The sequence below is a fragment of the Eulemur rufifrons genome, chromosome 14, assembly GCF_041146395.1.
Source record: "Eulemur rufifrons isolate Redbay chromosome 14, OSU_ERuf_1, whole genome shotgun sequence".
NCBI lineage: Eukaryota > Metazoa > Chordata > Mammalia > Primates > Lemuridae > Eulemur > Eulemur rufifrons.
Genome location: NC_090996.1, coordinates 18,302,483 through 18,323,521, shown reverse-complemented (window position 1 = coordinate 18,323,521; position 21,039 = coordinate 18,302,483). Strand labels below are relative to the sequence as shown.

The following is a 21,039-nucleotide window of genomic DNA, read 5'->3' as shown; positions in this document are numbered from 1 at the left end:
CCTTCCTGCTCCAAAGCTATCCTACAATTTAAAGGAAATGCTCTTTGAAGCCTGAAAAATACCCTCCCAGTCCTGCTCACCACCACTCCCAAACAAACACACACACACGGACGAGACGGGATATCAGATAACACCCCAACTCCATCCGACTCCTGGGCCCTACCAGGCCTGAGGGACCCCAAATCAGCCTTACCGCTGCGCCGCTCCCGCCCCCATTCAGACTCGCGGGGCCCCCCTCGGCTCCCCTCCGTTCCCCCGCCCCGCTCTGGGCTCCTTCAGCCCCTGGGCCCTGCGCCCGCCCGCTGGGCCAGGCCGCTCGCTGACCGGTCCTGGAGCTGGAGGTCCGGTCGCTCCCGAGGCTCCTCATAGAAGCTGATGCCCGGGTGCGTGGCAAGGGCCCGCCACAGAAACTCCTGCGTGTAGGGCTCCAAAGGCAGCGGGAAGGGCGGCACTCGCGTCTCCAGACGGCTCCACAGCGCAGGCAGACACAGGCCATCGAGCCCCTCCAGAGACACTTCGTCCAACAACGACTCCAACGCGTCCATTGCTACTTCGGTTGGCAGTGCCTGGGGCGCCTGCGCACCACACAACCCAGGGCCCTGGTCCAAAGCGCCTGCGCACAACGATCGGCGGCCTAGGAAGGCGGGCCGGACTTGGAGCTCGGAGGAGGAGTTCCAGCGCGCCGGCGTGACGTCACTCGCCTGGGGACGGACTCAGTGAGTGGAGCGCCACCGCCATTGGTCCGGAACCCTACAGTAACCAGGGGAACTGCAAACAGTGTGGAGGCCGCTTCCGGTTCGAGCACCCGGAACCGCCGCCTTTAGGGATGGATGGTGAGTGTCCGTGGGCCCCTTCAGGAGGTCGGGAGTTATTCTCCCATCCCTCCTGAGCCCGCCGTGGGCAGGACCCTAGGCCACAGACCCCTGGACCACCACTTTCGGTCCCAAGATGTTCTTCGATCGGAGGGAAAGGGAGGCTTAGTGGTCCGGAATGAGGAGAGGCTGGGGGAGTGGTCATTCTGCCGAGATGTGGTGGTGAAGGAACCGATACTGGCCGGGGGCTCAGTGAAGGGACTTAGGGTGGGGAAGAAGTAGAGGTCTGAGGAGAATCTTGTGTGACCTGGGATGTGGAACTGTGGGATCTGGGAATTGGTGTGGAGGTAAGCTTGATGGTGGGGAGTACCGTCAGCAGCTACTAGGAAGGGAGTTCTTAATAGTATGGCGAGTGGAGGGAGAATGAAAATACTCCCTTTCTGTGCTTTGACATTAATATAATAGCCCACGTTAACAGAGTACTGTCCGGTGCCAGGAACTCTGTGAGTGCTGTCAGGCAACACCTTGCTAAGCTTCATAAGAGCCTTCTGAGGTCAGTGTTATCCCATTTTACAGATGAGGAAACTGAGGCCCAGAGAAGTTAAATAACTTGCCCAAAGTCAAACAGCCAGCAAGTGGCAGAGTGAGTGAGGAACCCAGACACACTGCCTCTGGAGCTGAATTATGGAATTTGAGATTTGGAAAGGTTTTCAGGGATCCTTCATTGCAGAGGTTGCAAATGCAAATGTCTGCAGAGGAAAGTCTAGTGGGCTGGACTGGGGCTGTCACTGAAAATCAATTCTCCGTCTAAAAGAGAAGCTGCTCCCTGAGCTCCAGTCAGTTGTCTTCACGAGGCACTTCTCAGATACTGTGATGGCCAATCAGTCTGAAGACCAGAGGCAGCCGGTGGGCCACCATTTAGGGATCCCTGATTAGAATCATCGTATTGACAATTGGAAGTAATCAGAAAATAGGCTACTCTAGTATCTCACTTTGCAGATGGAAAGACTAACATCTAGAGAGACTGGGAGAGTCTGTACTAGAATCCAGATCATTTTCCTTATTACACCATCATCCTTTCACTTCTGGGGAATTTGTTCCTGGGGAATTTGCATTTCTTTGATATCCAGTGAATGCAGTGTGGAAAAAATGTTTTTAGTTGAACATTCCGTCATGTGCTTAAAAGATGTCTTTGCCCTTTGTACTTTAGAGGTCCTATAAAATGTCATTTACCAGTTTGCCCTGTGGAAGGGTCAATGTAATGTTGCTATAGAACAACCATTCTGAAACCTTTTAGCCTCAGAACACCTTTATGCTCTTACCTCAAAGAGCTTTTCTTATACATATTATATTTATGATATTTACCATATCAGAAATTAAAACAGAAAATCTTAAAACATTCATTTATTAGTTCCTTTAAAATAGCAACAATAAACCCCATTACTTCTAAATATAAATACCATTTTTAATGAAAAACAGCTATATTCCCCTCCCAAAAAATTAATAGGAAGCATAGCATTTTTTTACATTTTCTCAAATCTTTGCCATGTGTGGGTTAATAGAAGTAGTAGAAAACAGCTAGACTCTCATTTCTGCTTTAGCATTCACACCGTTTTGTTATGCTATTTTGGCTGATGTATACAAAGAAAATCTGGCCTCACACATAAATAATTTGAACAGAGAGGAATATTTTAATTGCCTTTTGAGATAACTATAGACACTCTTTTTTTTTTTTTTTTTTTTTTTTTGAGACAGAGTCTCACTCTGTTGCCCAGGCTAGAGTGAGTGCCGTGGCGTCAGCCTAGCTCACAGCAACCTCAAACTCCTGAGCTCAAGCGATCCTCCTGTCTCAGCCTCCCGAGTAGCTGGGACTACAGGCATGCGCCACCATGCCCGGCTAATTTTTTTTTTTTTTCTATATATATTTTTAGCTGTCCATATAATTTCTTTCTATTTTTAGTAGAGATGGGGTCTCGCTCTTGCTCAGGCTGGTCTCGAACTCCTGAGCTCAAACGATCCGCCCGCCTCGGCCTCCCAGAGTGCTAGGATTACAGGCGTGAGCCACCACGCCCGGCCTAGACACTCTTTTTTGATACTACACTAGAACTTAGCAAATGACAGTTTCAGGTTAGTCACAATGTAGCATCTGAAACCATATTGGTGAACTTTTTACTGTGTTATATTAAAATCTATTGGTCTACCTTGTCCTTTGATTGGTTACTTTATCCATATATGGTTATATAATATCAGCCATTGGTTATTTTGAAAATGTTGGTTCACTGTGATATGCACATCTTCTAAATGTTGACTTTTGAAATGTCATTATACAATATCAAAAATCACATTTGTTAATATTACCACGTATCTCGTTTTTTAAAAAAAGAGTTTAAGTACTGGAAAGCTATTAAACTCAAGGTAATAGAAACAAGTTTTCCACTTGTTTTCATTTGAAAGCTTGAATTTCATCATTGGCAACAAATTCTGCCAGTTGTTTACTTGAAGTGGCAGGCTCACTTCATTTGTATTTGAGAAAATGTCTGCCAGGTACCCAAGTCTGAATAACCATAATTTCTCTGTTACTTGTTCATGCAAGTCAAAATGGCATTTCATACAAAATGCAGTTAGTTCACCTGGCAACTCAAATAATTGCAGAAGTGTTTTCTGAGATCAACCTTTGTTCTTGGTTTGCAACATAAGTGTTTATGTATACTTCCCATTTTTCCACACAGAATATTTAAAAAGATGTGTACTCATGAGTTGAGATTTAATAAAATTAATTTTTACTGTTCCATCAGGACATACTTAAGTGAAAATGATTTGTTTGTTTGTTTTACTGTGAGTACAGGGTGGTGAAGAATAGCTACTAGTACAGTTTGGCACCACTGCCTTGATTCAAGCTACAAGCAGTTTTCCCCATCATTGCTTTGTGTCAGCAGTACAAATGTCAACACAATGAAAAAGTCTTAGAATTATGATGAAAATAGTTTTGTCTTTGTGGAACCCCCACCCCCCCCAGGATCTGTGGAACACACTTTGAGAAACACTGCTATAGACCATTTTGAAGAAGTCTGTTTAGTCACTTCTAATTGTTCTACTCCTAGAACATTATTAGGGCCCAATGGAGGAATCTGTTCATTTTTAGACTGATTACAAAAAGGAGTGATTTATTCTAAGAAAGTCTTTACCCTAATATTAGATTTAACTTTCAAAGAATCACATTTTCTGTCCTAATTTTTAAAACTTTGATTTACACATAATTTTATGAGCACAAAGCTATCAGATAAAGTGAAGTATACCTTAAAGAATTGTGATTCTATCCAAATAGATAGGCTAAGCCTGGCCTTATTAGAAAGACGTTTACTTCCTAAACTCACAAAAGCTCAAATGTCTAGCAAATATCCCCAAATTAGACTGTAGTTTGGTTTATTATGCATGTCCAAATGATACTAGCTTTTCACAACACTTTCCCTGGTTTTGACTCTGGGAATGCAACGTGTATAATGCTCTGAGGTTTGGGGGGCCATATGGCATTGTCTATCTGTCTCTGTGATGCAGCGTGTGTAATGCTCTTAGGTTTTGAGGGCCATATAGCCTTGGATTTGGATCTCAGCCATGTACTTTGATCTCCCCGAATCTCAGTTTTGAGGTTAGTAAAATGGAGATGATGATGAAGCCTACCTTGTGTTGTGGATTCAATGAAACAATGCCTGAAAGCACTTAACACCAAGTCTGGAATGTAGAAAAGTGTTCCTACATGGTAGCTGATGCTATCATTATCTGCAAAAGGGCAGGCTTCTTCCACACTACTGACAGAAGAGGGGAGCGCTGCCGATGAAGCCTCTAGCAAATAATAATCTTTGCAATTAGCTCACTCTTTGTTTAAAAGAAAACCCAATGTTTGACATCTTTTATTTACATCAAGGCAAATTGGCAGTGTGTGAGCTTTCTGCCTGTGAAAATGTTCGCTCACCTTTGTGTTAAAGTCAAATTTTCCCCAGTGTTTTTAAAATATGAGATGGTTTGGGGGGAAAAAAATTATACTTCGTTTTCAAGGAACATAATAATTAGACAAAAGTTCAGCACATCAATATAATTAGAAAGGATTGGAAGGCTGTTCATTTGCTTTTTACTCCCCCTGCCCCCACCAAGCAAATATTCAACATTTCCCCTGTTTATACTGTTCATTTGCTTAGCAAACTTTCTCGAAGAATTAATAATGCCAAGATGAAATTTAGCCTAGCTTGTCCAAATAATCCCAAACTGCAGAACGAGTGACGGTTGAATTAGTAAGGTTTTGCTGAAAGAACACTGTCAGCATGTGTGGTCGCTTCTGTCTTTTTATGGTATTTACCTGGGCTCCTGGTGATTTGTCTGTTTCCCTTACTACTTAAGATAGACCAAGCAAAAAAAACCAACAATAAAATAAAATAAAACAAAGCGAGCATTCAGCAGGCAAAATAAATGTGTATACTGTAATAGTATTTGTGTCTGTTCTGTTTTCTTTTCTTCCTTGCTTCCATCCTCCTATCTAATTCGTTTCTTTTCTCTTGAATTTTTTCAGCATTTATTCCTCCCTGTCATTTTAACTTATAGGAAGTTGGCACACTATGTTTTGCTTATTTTTCCTTAGGACATTCATTCAGTGATTCAATAATATTTCAGTGCCTCTGTGTGCTCAATTCCCAGATACCAAAATGAGTAAGATTGGATTTAGGTGAAGGTGATATAGGAGTTCATTATACTATTCTCAAAGTTAGTGGGTTTTTTTGTTTGTTTGTTTGTTTTGTTTTGTTTTTTTGAGACAGAGTCTCACTCTGTTGCCCAGGCTAGAGTGAGTGCCGTGGCGTCAGCCTAGCTCACAGCAACCTCAAACTCCTGAGTTCAAGGGATCCTCCTGCCTAGCCTCCCGAGTAGCTGGGACTACAGGCATGCACCACCATGCCCGGCTAATTTTTTCTACATATATTTTTAGCTGTCCATATAATTTCTTTCTATTTTTTTTTAGTAGAGATGGGGTCTCGCTCTTGCTCAGGCTGGTCTCGAACTCCTGAGCTCAAACGATCCGCCCACCTCGGCCTCCCAGAGTGCTAGGATTACAGGCGTAAGCCACCGCGCCCGGCCAGTTAGTGTTTTTTAATGATATAAGTTTAAAATTTTTTAATTTTACAGCCAGGCGCAGTGGCTCATGCCTGTAATCTTAGCAATTTGGGAGCTCGAGGTGGAAGGATCACTTGAAGCCAGGATTTTGAGACCAGCCTGAGCAAGAGTGAGACCCTGTCTCTACTAAAAATAGAAAAATTAGCAGGACGTGGTGGCGCTCGCCTGTAGTCCCTGCTCTTTGGGAGACTGAGGCCAGGAGCATCACTTGAGCCCACAAGTTTGAGGTTGCAGTGAGCTGTGTATAATAACTCCACTGCACTCTAGCCTGGGTAACAGAGGGAGACTCTGTCTGGAAAAAAAAAAAAAAAGAAAAAGAAAAATAATTAATTTTAAAACATGGAGATATAGCAAATTTGAAAATGAATTCTTTATATCAGAGGTTGCAAAATGAGCCCACAGGCATGTTTATTTGGCCCTTAATGTTTTGTTTTTTCAGTTTTTAAATTAGTTGTCAACATTGGAAAATTGACAAATTTCTCGTAAGTATCTGATTATGGTGTTTTCTTGTAAATGTCAATAAAGTCTATTAACACCAAATCAGAATTCTGCATGGCAAGATTCCCCCACCAGTAGAGCTAAGACGAGAGGTGCCCTTTCCAGTGACTGGTTCATTGCATCTATTACCTGCCTGGGCCCATCAGCATTTGAAGTTACAATTCTGCTTTATTGTTAACTGGTACAGTTTTGAAAATCCCTGTGGACTTCATTGTGTGCTATACTGTACTATACTTTTAGTTTTAATCTGAAGGGGAAAAAAAGGAATATATTCTCTGCCCTTAAGAACTTCATAGTCTGGTGAAAAAGCCAGACATAACTACAATTCAATGTGGGAGTCCCTAAAAGATAACGTTTGTAAAGGTCTTCCCCCTTCCCAAACACTCGGGTCCACTGCCTGCTGTTGTAAGTAAAGTTTTATTGGAACACATCTATGCCCTTTCACATACATGTAGTCTGTGGCTGTTTTCATGAAGAGTTGACTAGTTATAGCAGAGACCATATGGTCCACAAGGCCCAAAATATTTATTATCTGGCCCTTTGCACCTTTACAGGAAAAGTTTGCTGACTACTGCCATATAGGATCTGATTTGATTCTTTTTTCATTTTCTTTTTCTTTTTTTTTTTTTTTTTTTGAGATAGCGTCTTGCTTGTCACCCAGGTTGGAGTGCAGTGGTGTGGTCATAGCTCATTGCAGCCTAAACTCCTGGCCTCAAGGTATCCTCGTGCCTCAGCCTCCCAAGTAGCTGGGACTACAGATGCATGCCACCACATCTGACTAATTTTTTTTTTTTTGTAGAGATGGGGGTCTCACGCTATTACTCAGGCTGGTCTGGAACTCTTAGGTTCAAGTGATTCTCCCACCTTGGCCTCCCAAACTGCTGAGATTACAGGAGCAAGCCACCATGTCTGGCCTCTGATTTGACTCTTAAGACAGCTTAATGGCCGGGCACGGTGGCTCACGCCTGTAATCCTAGCACTCTGGGAGGCCGAGGCAGGTGGATCGCTCAAGGTCAGGAGTTCGAGACCAGCCTGAGCAAGAGCGAGACCCCGTCTCTACTAAAAACAGAAAAAAATTATATGGACAACTAAAAATATATATATAGAAAAATTAGCCGGGCATAGTGGCGCATACCTGTAGTCCCAGCTACTCGGGAGGCTGAGGCAGGAGGATCGCCTGAGCCCAGGAGTTTGAGGTTGCTGTGAGCTAGGCTGACGCCACGGCACTCACTCTAGCCTGGGCAACAAAGTGAGACTCTGTCTCAAAAAAAAAAAAAAAAAAGACAGCTTAATATGCTACTGTGATTGTGCCTGTTTTATACCATATAGCTAGTAGGAAACAGTGCCAGGGCTCAGCTGAATAGGTCTATACTCTTCAGTATGTTATCGAAGACTTGATTCAAACCTGTCCCTGCCAGTGTGTGGCCAGGAGAAAGTCTTTGGGTAAGACCTGCCCATTGGGCTAGTGGAAGAATATATAGTTTAAAAGACATCACCATTGACACCTTCTTGGCTCTCTTGGGGTCTGGCCCTGTGACAGCTCTTCTACTGCCAAGTAGAAGAGGTCTTATGAGAAGCAATATGGTTGGCTGGAAGGAGGAGCTTGAAGCTCTTTGCAGGGCACTTTACGTAAAAATAAGAAAGTATGGACTACTCATGTCCCATGGGGTTTTGAACAGCCCAGCCCTTCTGGCCTTAACAATTGCCCTGTGGATGTATCATTGGAGAATTTCTCAGGGAAGCAGTTCCCACTCCAGCTTCATCTTTAGACACTTACCCACTCTTATGCCCAGAGGTATTACACTGTGCTGTACTGGGTCCATAGATGTGTTTTCCCATATTCAAAAATAGTGATTTCATGTAAGAACCTGGACTTTTCAGTCTCTTGATAAATAGGGTGCTTTGGCCCCACTGGGCCTGCCTCTTGTCACACTGCTCCAGTTTTCTAGTGCTGGACAGTGACCATCCCCTTGACCTTGGACATGTGCTGATGGTTTGACCCCTTCTGGCTGGTGGTGCCAGTCGTCAGGTGCTCATTTGCGTTGAGCATATTGGCGTCCCTTGCAGGCATCGGGAAGCTGGCCAGCTCTTGAGCGCACCATACTCTTTCCCACCTCCCTGCCTCGCTCATGCTGTGTTCCCTGCTGGCTGTGCCCTTCTTTCAAGTGACTTCCACACTGTAGATTGCAGTGACCGGGACCAGCCACAGGATTAACTCCTCCCCCATGGTGGGACTGCATAGTTCCTCATACATCGTGTTGTATCACAGGTGTGGGCTACATGCCTTTCTCTCTCTGCGAGGGTAGAGACCCACTCTTGTTCCTTTGTATGCCCACCACCTGGCACAAGGACTGGCACAGGTAGATCGCCTGAGTGTTTGCTGGCTTGACATCGTATCCAGGAAAGAGATTAACTGACTTGCCACCTATTGAATTGCTGGCCAGTGTCCATGAAGCAGAGAGAGAAAAGTTCATCATAGCCAAGCTTCCAGAAACCTTGGCTGGATCCTTTTTCTCTAGTGCACAAGTATGGTTCGCTCAGACAACCCAGTCCTCATAACATGCCCTCTCCTAGCTACCTTTACCCCCTGCACCCCACAACCGCTTACCTGCTTTCCAGTGCATTCCCTCCCTGCCCCACTTCCTGTCCCAGTGAAGTCACTTTCACTACAGCTCTTGCCTCACTTTGGAGCCTGCTGCTACCTTGACCATCCTAAGCTGATGGATTCTCTGACTTCAGGGAGAAGAAAGTTATGGGTGAATGCAGCCCCTGGCAGAAAGTGGGAGAACCACAGATGTCTGGTCACCTGCAGGGACACCACACTTTTCTAAACTCTAAGTAACTAGCGATGCTCTGTGTGTGTGTGTGTGTGTGTGTGTTTCCTCTCCAAAGCGTCCCAAACTATTTAGATACATTTTATGAACTCATCTAAAATCACAGAAGGTTAGAGCTGGAAGAGACTTGACAAATCTAGACCAGGGTCCCATTTTGGGGAATTTGAGGTACCTCAGAACCCTGAGGATCCCATGCAGGGTCTCAAATTTAGGGGCTTACAAGAACCAGGTAATATAAATGGCTGCCAGTAATAAAAATGACTGCTGTGACTGGGGTTTATTTCATTATGCTGTTTACATTGGTTTCTTTCAACGCCTAAATGTTCCAGTGCCACTTGGCATACCCAGGAGTATTCTTCAATTTTATAAGGAAATCTATCTACTAATTTCTTGAAACATGTGGCCTCCTCAATTTCTCCATCATGTATAGAGATAATAATTGAATCTACCTCCTAGAGTTGTAAAAATTAAATGCATCAATAGACACAACACCCTTGGATTAGGGCCTGGCCCACAGTAAGTGCATCTGTGGTAGCTGTGATGGTAACAACAAGTCTCACTTTTGCTGGAAGTGTGCACACATGAACCTTCACTTTCATCTTTTTTATAGGGAAAAACCTCTGAGACCTGCTGGTAAATGGCATCTTGGACTTGACCTCAGTGGCAGGGAGGCAACAGGAAGAGAGGTGGAGGTGGGGATCAAGGGCACTGTGCCACCTGGCAGGCTGCTGACCTCAACTCTAGACAAGTGTTGCCAGGCAGGAATGCAGGCCCTGCAATGCCAGTTCTTTAGGTTTTTCAAGAGAATCCAGAACTCAGGATTTTAAAATGTGAAATCTCTTGACCGGGTGTGGTGGCTCACGCCGGTAATCCTAGCATGCTGGGAGGCCGAGGCGGGTAGATCGTTTGAGTTCAGGAGTTCGAGACCAGCCTGAGCAAGAGCAAGACCCCCGTCTCTACTAAAAAATAGAAAGAAATTAGCTGGACAACTAAAAATATGCAGAAAAAATTAGCCAGGCATGGTGGCACATGCCTACAGTCCCAGCTACTTGGGAGGCTGAGGCAGAAAGATTGCGTGAGTCCAGGAGTTTGAGGTTGCTGTGAGCTAGGCTGATGCCACGGCACTCTACTACCCCGGGCAACAGAGTGAGACTCTGTCTCAAAAATAAAATAAAATAAAATAAAATAAAATGTGAAATCTCCCAAGCTTTAAATGTTGGCAGAAAAAAAAAAAAATATTTAACATTGTAGAGACCAGACAAATGTGTGTGGGCTGAATTTAGCCAGGTAGTGACTTTGGGTCTAGTTTGATCACTGTCACTTACCAGGTGCCGAGGCTAAGGCACAGAGGAGCTAAGTGCCTGCTGCAGGGCAGCCTGGGAGTGGGAGAGCAAGGCCCAGACCTGTTTCATCTTACGCCTGCAGAAGGAAACTGAAACGTCAGGGCAGAGGATCAGACGCTCCTTCTCTCCCTGTCTTCCTGTTGTCGCTCACCATGCCCAACCTTCCTGATTCTGGACAGGAGCAGAAGGGGCAGAGCCTGTGGAGTCCAGTGGAGGGGGTTCAAACTCTGACTACTTGTATCAGCTGTGTGACCTCTGGGGAGTTAGATGCAGGCCCTAGGCTCTTAAATTGTAAAGTGGAGATTAATAATAGGACCTTCTCATAGGAGACTCAAATGAATTCATTCATCTAAAGCCCTTAGAAGAGGGCCTGGTGTTTAGTGGGCTCTCAGTAAAAATTAGCTATCTGGGGAAGGAACATATCTTTTTCCTTAGGATTCTGGGGAATCTCATGTACTATTTCCCACATTTTTCAAGACGGTTTGGCAGATCATGTTTTGGGGATGCAAACACTCAGCAGGCACTTTAGTTTGAATACACACACACATTATCATAAATGCAAAGTCCTCACTTGTATCCTATGGGGAGCTGGGATGGGTGGACGGGGCTGGGTTCGAGTGGCGATGGGCTTAGGAGCTTGTATGATGGATTCAGAGAGAGACCAAAATACGTTTCGGCCTCAGAAGCATGTTGTCACATAAGCCACTGATTAGATTACAGAATGTGGCATTTACTCATCTTTACTATTTCAAATAGAAAAAAAATCAATATTTTCCAATTATCTCCAATGGCATATCAGACTTACTTTCTCATATTTTGTTTCACCATCTCAGAAAGAGCAAGGGGAAAGGGTCAGGAAAGCACACTGGCAGAGAAGATGAAGTCCTTACTGTGGTTCATAATCATGCCCTGTGTCCCTCCTAGCATCGTCCATTCAGAAATTCAGTCATTTACTCATGCTTCAATTCCAGAAATGTCTACCAATGCCTACTCCATTCCAGGCACTGTTCCAGGTGTGGGGGATTCGGTGATAAAAAAGCCAGAAAGTGGCCTCCGATTTCAAGGGACTAATATTTAGTGGGGGAGACAGACCACAAATGCACTAATAAGAAAAAAATAAGTGCTATACAGAAGATTAAAGTAGGGAGGATTGAGAGCTAATTCACTCTGGCGAGGTGGGTCCCTTTACACTGAGATCTGATTGATAAGAAGGAGCCCTTGACCTGGCAGTGGCCTGTAATCCCAGTGCTTTGGGAGGCTGAGGTGGGAGGATTGCTTGAGGCCAGGAATTTGAGACCAGCCTGGGCAACATTGTGAGACCTCATCTCTACAAAAAAGAAAAAATCAGGCCGGGCATGGAGGCTCACGCCTATAATCCTAGCACTCTGGGAGGCCGAGGCAGGAGGATCGTTTGAACTCAAGACCAGCCTGAGCAAGAGCAAGACCCTGTCTCTACTAAAAAAATAGAAAGTAGCCGGACAACTAAAAATATATGCAAAAATATTAGCCGGGCATGGTGGTGCATGCCTGTAGTTCCAGCTACTGGAGAGGCTGAGGTGGAAGGATCACTTGAGCACAGGTTGCTGTGAGCTAAGCTGACACCACGGCACTCTAGCCCAGGCAACAGGGTGAGACTCTGTCTCAAAAAAAAAGGAAAGAAAAGAAAAAAATCACTATAACATTGGGGATTAAGAAAAATAATAAAAGAAGGATCCTGCATAAGACCAAGGGGAGGAGTGCTGAGAAAGAGGGAAGGAAGAGGGCCAAGGCCCTGAGGCAGGAAGAAGTGTTGGATCTAAGAAGCAGAAGAAAGAGGTGGGGCAGCAGGAGTGTGAGCTTGAGGGAAGGGGAAGGGGAGGTCAGAATGTCACATGGGCCAGGCCAGGCCGAGCCTGGTCAGCCAGGACAAGGGGTTTGTATTCTCTTCTACATGCAGAGGAAACATTATAGGGTCCAGCAGGCAAGTGATAGGGTCTCCTTTTATAGGGCTGCCATGGGAAAATCTGGCAAGAGCAGAGACAGGGAGACCTACTAGGTGGCTATTGAAAAAGACCAGGGGAGGCCCAGTGCGGTGGCTCATGCCTGTAATCCCAGCACTTTGGGAGGCCAAGGCAGGAGGATCGCTGGAGCCCAGGAGTACCAGACATCCTGGGCAACACAGTGAGACCAATCTTTACAAATAATTTTGTTTTAATTGGCTGGGCTTGGGCATGGTGGCACGCCTATAGTCCCAGCTACTCGGGAAGCTAAGGCAAGAGGATCACTTGAGCCCAGGAGTTTGAGGCTGCAGTGAGCTATGTTTGTGCCACTGCACTTCAGCCCAGGTGACAGAGCAGGACCCTGCCTCTAAAAAAAGAAAGAAAAAGAGTCCAGGGAGAAAAAAGAAAAAGTTTAGAGAGAAATGACTGGGCTTAGAGAGAAACGGACAGACTCAGGATATATTTGGAAACCAGAGTTCAGTATTTGTGGATTGTTGAGATCCATGAAAAGTCAGCAGTTTATGAGGGAGGGAGCTAATAACTGCTAAGTACCTACTGTATGCAGTGCTGTTCTAAGTGTTTTACTTGTACCATCTTAACCCTGACGGTCGTCTTAAATGGACTTGGGACTAACAGGGTGCCCAAACAGGTAATGAGAGGCTGAGCCAGACAAGCTGACCCAGAGCCTCCCCTCCCAGCCACCGTACAGCACTGTCCCCAGGCTCTCCTCTAATTATGAAGTCTGCAGCCGGCCAAGAACGCATGGCTAAGCATTTCTAAACCGAGCAAATCGCGTAACGGTGTGCAGGTTATAAATAACCATTTCTAGCGCCAGCTGCTGTTTGGGTTTGGAAAAGAAAAGAGGATCTTAGCATGACTTGTTTATCTCAGGTAATATGGCAGTAAACTGGGCCCCAGAAGTCGGGTTACACAGAAAATGCAACGGAAAAGTGACAGGGATATTGTTTCAATCTTCCGAAGACGGAAGACCAGCCTGGCAGGAATGAAAAGGAGTGTTTACCTGGCTTTCCAACAATCCTGCGCTTTGCCTAATAGATTTCTGTTACTTTAATGGGATATCTTTAAAGAAGACCCCTCAAAAGGGGTACATGGCATTGAGATAAAGAAATAATGGGGAAAGTAGGAAATTTTTCCAGTGCTCTGCCTAGTTATCTATTAGGTTGGAAACTAGAGGTCTCTTTCGTTTAGCCTGTACAGGGCTTTAAATTTTTTTAATTACTTGTCAACATTTAAAAATTAGAAGCTTTTGCACAAGACTGGACTTGCAACTTCTCTGGAAAAATCTAATTCTGCAAAACCGAGCCCGCATTCCTACAAGGAAACCAGCAGCTGGAGCCCAACAGTGATTACCCCCTGAGGAGGCTGGGCAGCTGCTCTGGAGGCTGCCCTGTCCCCTCCCTGTCCCCTCCCTGCCACCTCCCTGTATCTGTCTGGCCCCGACATGCATGTGTCTTTGCAAAACATGGTGGGTAGAAGCTAGATTCAAGGTTCAGGAAGCACGCAGGAAGTTGAAATGGGGCTGAGGGCGCGTGGGGACGGGGGCAGTCATGACAGTGGATCTGAGCCCATGGGGGGGGGAACAGTCATGACAGTGGATCTGAGTCCATTCCTGGGGGGGGAACAGTTATGACAGTGGATCTGAGCCCATTCCTGGCGTGTGGGGGTGGGGGCAGTCATGACAGTGGATCTGAGCCCATTCCTGGCGTGTGGGGGCGGGGGCAGTCATGACAGTGGATCTGAGCCCGTTCCTGGGCTTGAAGAAGGGCACGCAGGCAGGTGGGCAGCAGGGTGTGGTGGGCATACTGAGCACTGGGTTAGTAGTCAGACTGGCTGGATTCAAACCCAAGTGTGTCCCCTTCCTTGTTCTGTGACCTTGGGCAGTCTGCTTTGCTTCTCTGAGCTATTGAGCTTTGTTGCTGCACGTGGCAGGAAATCCCAAGAGCTATCACCTAGAGAAGAACCTACCGGTGGTCGGTGCTTGGTAAGCGCTGACCCCAGGCGACACCAGATGGCCACACAACACATCTGGACGGGTCTCAACGTTCCTTTATCTTTTTTCCCTTTTTCTTTTTCCATTCTCATCTTCTGTAGCCAGTTCATAAAAACTTTGCCCTCAAATAAATGAGCAGGTCACCAAGAGCCTATTGGCTTCGCTAAGAAATTGTTGTTTCAATTTCCAGAGACCATATTTTGTCATCATTTCATTCTTATCTCTCATGCATTACAGATTGATCTCTTAAAAGAAGGCAGTTTGTCCTCCAAAAATATTGTATTTGCTTTCCAGCAAGTTTCAGGGTCCTGAGGTTCTCAGAGGCTACTCCATCAGGGAGATGACAGACTGCCGCCCCCTCTTGGGCCTCCGGTGGGAAAGTCTAAAGCATTTCTCATATTATGTTTTTACATATTTAAATGAGCCTTTGGACATTTAATATTTTAAGTTTATTTTAGTTTTTTGAATGAGAAATGGATTCAAATAAGTCATTCAAAAATAAAAACAATATAAAAAAGTGACATTCAGAAGTCCCTCACATGTACCCTCTGGGTGGTTCTTTATACAAATAGAACCAATATAAGCATATATTTTTATTTTCCTTCCTTCTTATTCTTTCAACTATATATATATTCTCTAACCTGCTTCAGAGAAAGATTTCCCTCTTTCTTAGAGAAAAGGTTACATATTACATATACTTTCTGCCCTTGATTTTTTTTCGCACTTGAAATATGGGCATGGCCGGGTGCGGTGGCTCACGCCTGTAATCCTAGCACTCTGGGAGGCCGAGGTGGGCGGATCATTTGAGCTCAGGAGTTCGAGACCAGCCTGAGCAAGAGCGAGACCCCATCTCTACTAAAAATAGAAAGAAATTATATGGACAGCTAAAAATATATATATAGAAAAAATTAGCCGGGCATGGTGGTGCATGCCTGTAGTCCCAGCTACTCGGGAGGCTGAGACAGGAGGATCGCCTGAGCTCAGGAGTTTGAGGTTGCTGTGAGCTAGGCTGACGCCACGGCACTCACTCTAGCCTGGGCAACAGAGTGAGACTCTGTCTCAAAAAAAAAAAAAAAAAAAGAAAAAAAAAGAAATATGGGCATCTTTTAAGGATATGTAAGGAGTAGAATATAAGAACTTGCTCATTCTTTCTTCCAGCGTCATAGTGTTCTGTTCCATTGTGTAGGTCCACCATATTTATTCAGTAGTTCCCTATTGATGGACTTATGGGTTATCTATATTAATAACATTTACTGTTGCAAATTATGATACAGGGACTACTTTGTGCACGTTTGTTTTCTGTTTGTAGAAGTGTTTCTTCATGGCAGATTCCTAGTAGTGATATTGCTAGCTCAAAGGGAAAATGCACTTGTGCTCTTGAGAATGTTCTCAAAATACCTTCCAAAGGGACTGTGCCATTTGATGCTCCTCCCAGCAATGCTGTTTCTCAGATCTTGCCAAGAGTATACGGTCAAACCTCTGGATTTTTGCCAATCTTATAGGTGAGAGAAAATGATATCTCAGTGGGATGTTTGTCTTGTAAATTAAATTGCATAGATATTAAAATGAATATAACATGAGTCTTCATATTTAGAAAACAGAGAGATTAATTGCCCCTCATTTTAGTAACCTAATAGAAGCACCATCACCCTACTGGTGGGGGAATAAGTTCTTTGCTAAAAACTCCTTTGTGATGGGGAAGTCCCTGCACAGGCTTTCTTTGCCTGCAAGATTTTCATTGAGTCCCTTTTATTCTCTGAGGCCCAGTGCTTCCTGCCAAGGCTAAGCATTTTACCTGAGTATATGAGAGCGAGCGTCTAATGTCAAGCCTGCCTCTGCACATTTGGCATTTTATGCCCCTTGCCATATTCTAGATCTTCTCAGTAAACCATCTGGCTAGAAAGGAGCTCCACCTTCACTGGGGAATTATTTTCCTCTAATCCCTTCATTAATTGCTCTGGGAGTCCACAGCACGTTAAAAAGCTGCATCACAGAAAGAGTTCCCTAACTCAGACTCCCTCTGCAGCACCTGCTTGTACTGTCTTTGTTCTTGTACTGGTCTTTAATGACATGGCTGAGAGACAGTGTGTCTCTAGTGGTTAGGAATGCAGGCTCTGGGGCCTGATTGGCCAGATTCAAATTAGAGCTGCTCTACTCACTAGCTGTGTGATATTGAGCAAGTTTCCAAACCTCTTTGGATCTCAGTGCCTTCATCTGACAAGTGGGATGATAGTAGTATCTATTTCATAGGAGGAGTAGATGAGTTGACTTAGCCTGGAGCCCAGTGCCCGGCACATAGTAAACCCTGACTAAGGGTGAGCTCCCATGGCGATGGTGATGCTGATGATGGCAGTGGTAGGGATGGCGATAGTGATGATGCGCGTGATGACAGTGATGGTGATGGTAATGATGAATGGTGATGATGTGATAATAATATTAGTGATGATGGTAATTCCAAGCACACTGAGCCCTGCCACTTACAAGCTACAGTTTTGTGACCGTGAGCAAGCAGTTCACTCCCTTACCCTGTTCGTTTGTTTCCCATTTCTTCATTGGTTTGTACCGATGAGAATAGTCCTGTCCCTTTAAAGCAAGAGTCAACAAACTTCAGCCTCTGGGGCCCAGTCTGGCCTGCTGCCTGTTATTTTAAATAAAGTTTTGTTGGAACACAGTCATACCCACTTGTTTACATATTTATGACTGTTTTTATGCTACAATGATAGAGTTGAGTGGTTGCACTGGAGACCCTGTGGTCTTATGACCTAATGGCCTACAAACCCCAAAATATTTACTATCTGGCCTTTTACAGAAAAAGATTTGCTGAGCCTGGTCTAAAGGAGTGGTTGTGAGGATGCAGGAGACACTGTCTATGCACAGAACCTGGCTGCGTAGCAGGTGCCAGTAGAGTGAAGCCGTATCAACCAAGCATTTCACTTTTCTGAACTCAGTGCCAGGCTCTGGCCTCCTCCCGCCACCACTCTCCTCCCACCTGAAGAGGAAAAATAGAGGGAGTAATTACAATATGAATACTTCAATTAGAAATAACATAAAATTATATTTTGCATATGTATTTTATCATGTACTATACATTTCCATATGCATCAAATATTACACATGCATATTACCCTGCAGCAATGGATAGAAAAAGCTGTGTCCTGTAGACTATACGGGTGGTTTAAGATACTTTTTCAAGAGTAATTTTGGCACTGATTTTCCCTTGCCTGACGACTTCAGAAACTAACATCCAAGGAAGATGCGACTCCCCTCTAAATGGTAGTGATGGATATCATCTACATCTAGAGCAAAGTAAAACTAAAGTAGCAGAATCTGCTAACCATTGAAAATAAATCCTAAGTGCAGATAAAACCTTTCTTAAATCATAATGGAAGAACAGTATTATAGTTACAATAATTCCATGCATTCACTTTTTTTTTTCCCAGGCACACATCTGTTCTATAAAGTGAAGTACACAGGTATCATTTACATTTGGCCTTACTTATTGCTTTGTAGCCGAAGCAGGCAGGTCACCTTGCAAAATACAGAGTAACACCCCTTTAATTTTGCAAGTGGCATATATTGATATTAATGTCACCTTCTTCCACGTCCCTCCCTGAGTTGTGAAAATAAATGAGATATAGGTAGGATACTCAGAGAAGCTCAGTGCAGTAGACGGGCTCAGTGTTACCTGGTCACAGCACTTGTGTCCATGGCAAGAAGGAGCTGTCTCTTCATGGAGTTACTTGGAGGAGAAAAAGAGGTTCAGTGGTGTGAGGATGGGGGCAACCATTCTGCTAGGGAGTTTAGATAACACATGCTTTTAATTGAATGAATTAATCTTTGTTAGAAAATAAGCAAATTATTTTACAATTTAGTGAATAAAGAAGCTTCTAATTAATGGAAAGATTTGCTCTCAAATTTCAGTAGTTAAGCTCTGTATTATTCTTTGTGTTAATATTTTATTTTTGTGGTCCACCTTAATTTTCTTAACTGTTCTTTATTGGTATAACAAAATTTTAGGGATGAAAAGCAAACCTAGAGATAATTCAGCCTCTTATTTTAAAAAATAAACTAGGAGACTATGGCCCAGAGAGATCCTATGATTTATCTAAGGTCCCTTAGCTGGTCAGCTGTCCACGAGGACCAGATCCCCAGGAGACTGTGTGGCCAGCAAAGGAAGGGCCTCAGCCAGACTCTGGGGTCTGCCAGGCTCGCCCCAGGAGTAGCTCTGCTCCCTCCTGCTCCCCTGCCCTTGCTCTGGGTCCTGCAGGGCTCCGCTGGCATCTTACTCTCACTGCCTCCACTGCTAGGACACCCTGGTCTGTTAGCAGCCCTGACCCAAACCTACTCTGTCCCTTCCAGCTCAAGGTCCATCTCCTGGCTCTGCATCGCGTGGCCTCACTACCTGGTGTGTCATCCACTCTGACTGCATTAGGGCCCCCTCGGAATCCTTAGACACATAGTGTGTGTGGTCAAGGGTTTCTGGGAGCGCTCACTTGGTTCCTACTCCAGATCAACAGGGGTCAGGAGGTTATGATAACATTGGCCCAACAACCAGATCTCTTGATCCCTAAATCCTGGGCCTTTGTATATGTGTGTGTGTGTGTTTAATTAATAAACTTTATTTTTTGGAGCTTTTAGCAAATTTAAGTAGAAAGCACAGAGAGTTCCCGTATACACCTTGTCCCCATATACAATCTCCCCCACAGTCAACACCCCACACTACAGTGGTACATTATCCTGGATACTCCTTTTCATCCCTAAATCCTAGGTTCTTTGTCTTTGGGCAAAAAAGAAAACACACACACACACACACACGCACACACACTAGATATAAGTGGGTGTCTATGGAACACAAAGGCAGGCATGTAGTCAGTTTAAGGTTAGTTCATTCTGTCCTGGCATCCTGGCCTTCTATGTTAGTCTGCCCAAAGGCTGGCATCAAAGTTTACACAGGAAGATAGCCCTGCCCTGCCCCTTTCTCCTCTCTGTCACTCAGAACCAATCCTAATTCCTGTGTCTGGGACTCTGATTGGCTACACTTGAGTCAGTGGTCCGTCCCTAGTGCAGCAAACTGCGGTTCAAGGTGTGGGGTCGTGTGTAGATATGTCTGCCCCGGGGCCCACCCTGTGGCCAGGGAGGAGAGAAAGAGAGAAGAGGGCAGTTTAGGGTGTCATTATGAGCTGAGCAGATGATCCAAAGGCCGTCTACCATTCTGTGACACTGTATAATCCATAGTCTATAAATTCGTTAGTGGCCTCTTCTCTAAATCCTTTTATATTACTATTATTAATATATATTAGCCCCAGAGTTTGGCCACTGCAAGAGGTTCATCCTTGGGCCTTTGCTCTTCTCCTCATTCACACTTTCTTGGAAAAAGCGTCATACTTTGAGCCTTGTCACCAGCTACGACCTCTCCCCACCTCCATTCGCGTATAAACTCACTGAAAGTGACCACGTCCAAAGGTGAACATCTTTTCTCTGAGACTCCGTCCCCATCTTTGCTCCTGCCTTCTGGGTTTTCTTACCTAATGGGACATGTGGTTGTGGCATCCTCACAAATAGCCATTTGGGAGCAAAACTGGGCAATTTGGGAGATACATTTAAAATGTGCAGTGATACCTGTTTTATATTTTAAAACCAAAGCAACCGATTCATTTTCCATCAAGGGATTCTTTTACAACGGACACTTCCATAAAAGTTGTGAGAACTATACTTGAAACAGCACACTTAAACATTATGATGTCAGTCTGTTGAATTTATGCATACCTTCCAATGTTAGTCTTCTAGCTTTCTGAGAAAAGCAACAATTCTCTCTGAAATTGCCCATTATGTGAAATACGGGTGATTACCGCTAATTCACATCTGCACTGTCACCTATGTGGTGAATTTGGGGGGCTGGTACAGCACATTGGTATGCACTCATCAAGGGTTATGGGTATGCACACGGTGGAAGGCATTTTTGTGGAAGGCATTTTATATAATTCCAAACAATTTAATAAAAATGTAATTCAACTGGGAAAACTACAGTCCATCGGCCCTTTCAGAGTACAGATAATGGTCCAGATTAAAGGGCTGGAGCCTTGTTCATTATAGTCAAATAATGTGAGTGTGTGAATTACCATTTTCCTTGCTGTTGGACTATTTCAAAAGTGTGCCATTTTCCCATTATAATAATAGGCTTCATTTTCTTAAAATCATCTGATTATGATTGGTCCCATCTATTCCGTTTGCAAATAAAAAGCTTTTGCGGTGATAAACTAGCTGTTCTAAAACAGCCTTCATCTCCGATTCTGCTTTTGAACCGCTACAGGTCAGACTCTGCGAAAGGCTGACAGAAGCCGGTCCTGCTCACGGGAGAAAAAGGAGGTAAGCGTGTCTCTGGTGAGGGCTTCTGGGACACAACTC

At 44.5% G+C, this 21,039-nt stretch overlaps 2 protein-coding genes across 2 annotated transcripts in view; one reads left to right on the top strand and one right to left on the bottom strand.

Annotated features, from left to right (window-relative positions):
• GTF3C1 (general transcription factor IIIC subunit 1) overlaps window positions 1-545 on the bottom strand; it is a 75,155-nt gene extending 74,610 nt beyond the window's left edge. The window contains exon 1 of the mRNA XM_069486778.1: window positions 325-545. Coding sequence (XP_069342879.1) covers window positions 325-545 — 221 coding nt within the window. The remainder of the gene's footprint in view (window positions 1-324) is intronic.
• Window positions 546-813: 268 nt separating this feature from the next.
• KATNIP (katanin interacting protein) overlaps window positions 814-21,039 on the top strand; it is a 169,054-nt gene continuing 148,828 nt past the window's right edge. Inside the window, exons 1-2 of the mRNA XM_069486777.1 lie at window positions 814-833; window positions 20,945-21,000. Coding sequence (XP_069342878.1) covers window positions 827-833; window positions 20,945-21,000 — 63 coding nt within the window. The 5' untranslated portion in view covers window positions 814-826. The remainder of the gene's footprint in view (window positions 834-20,944; window positions 21,001-21,039) is intronic.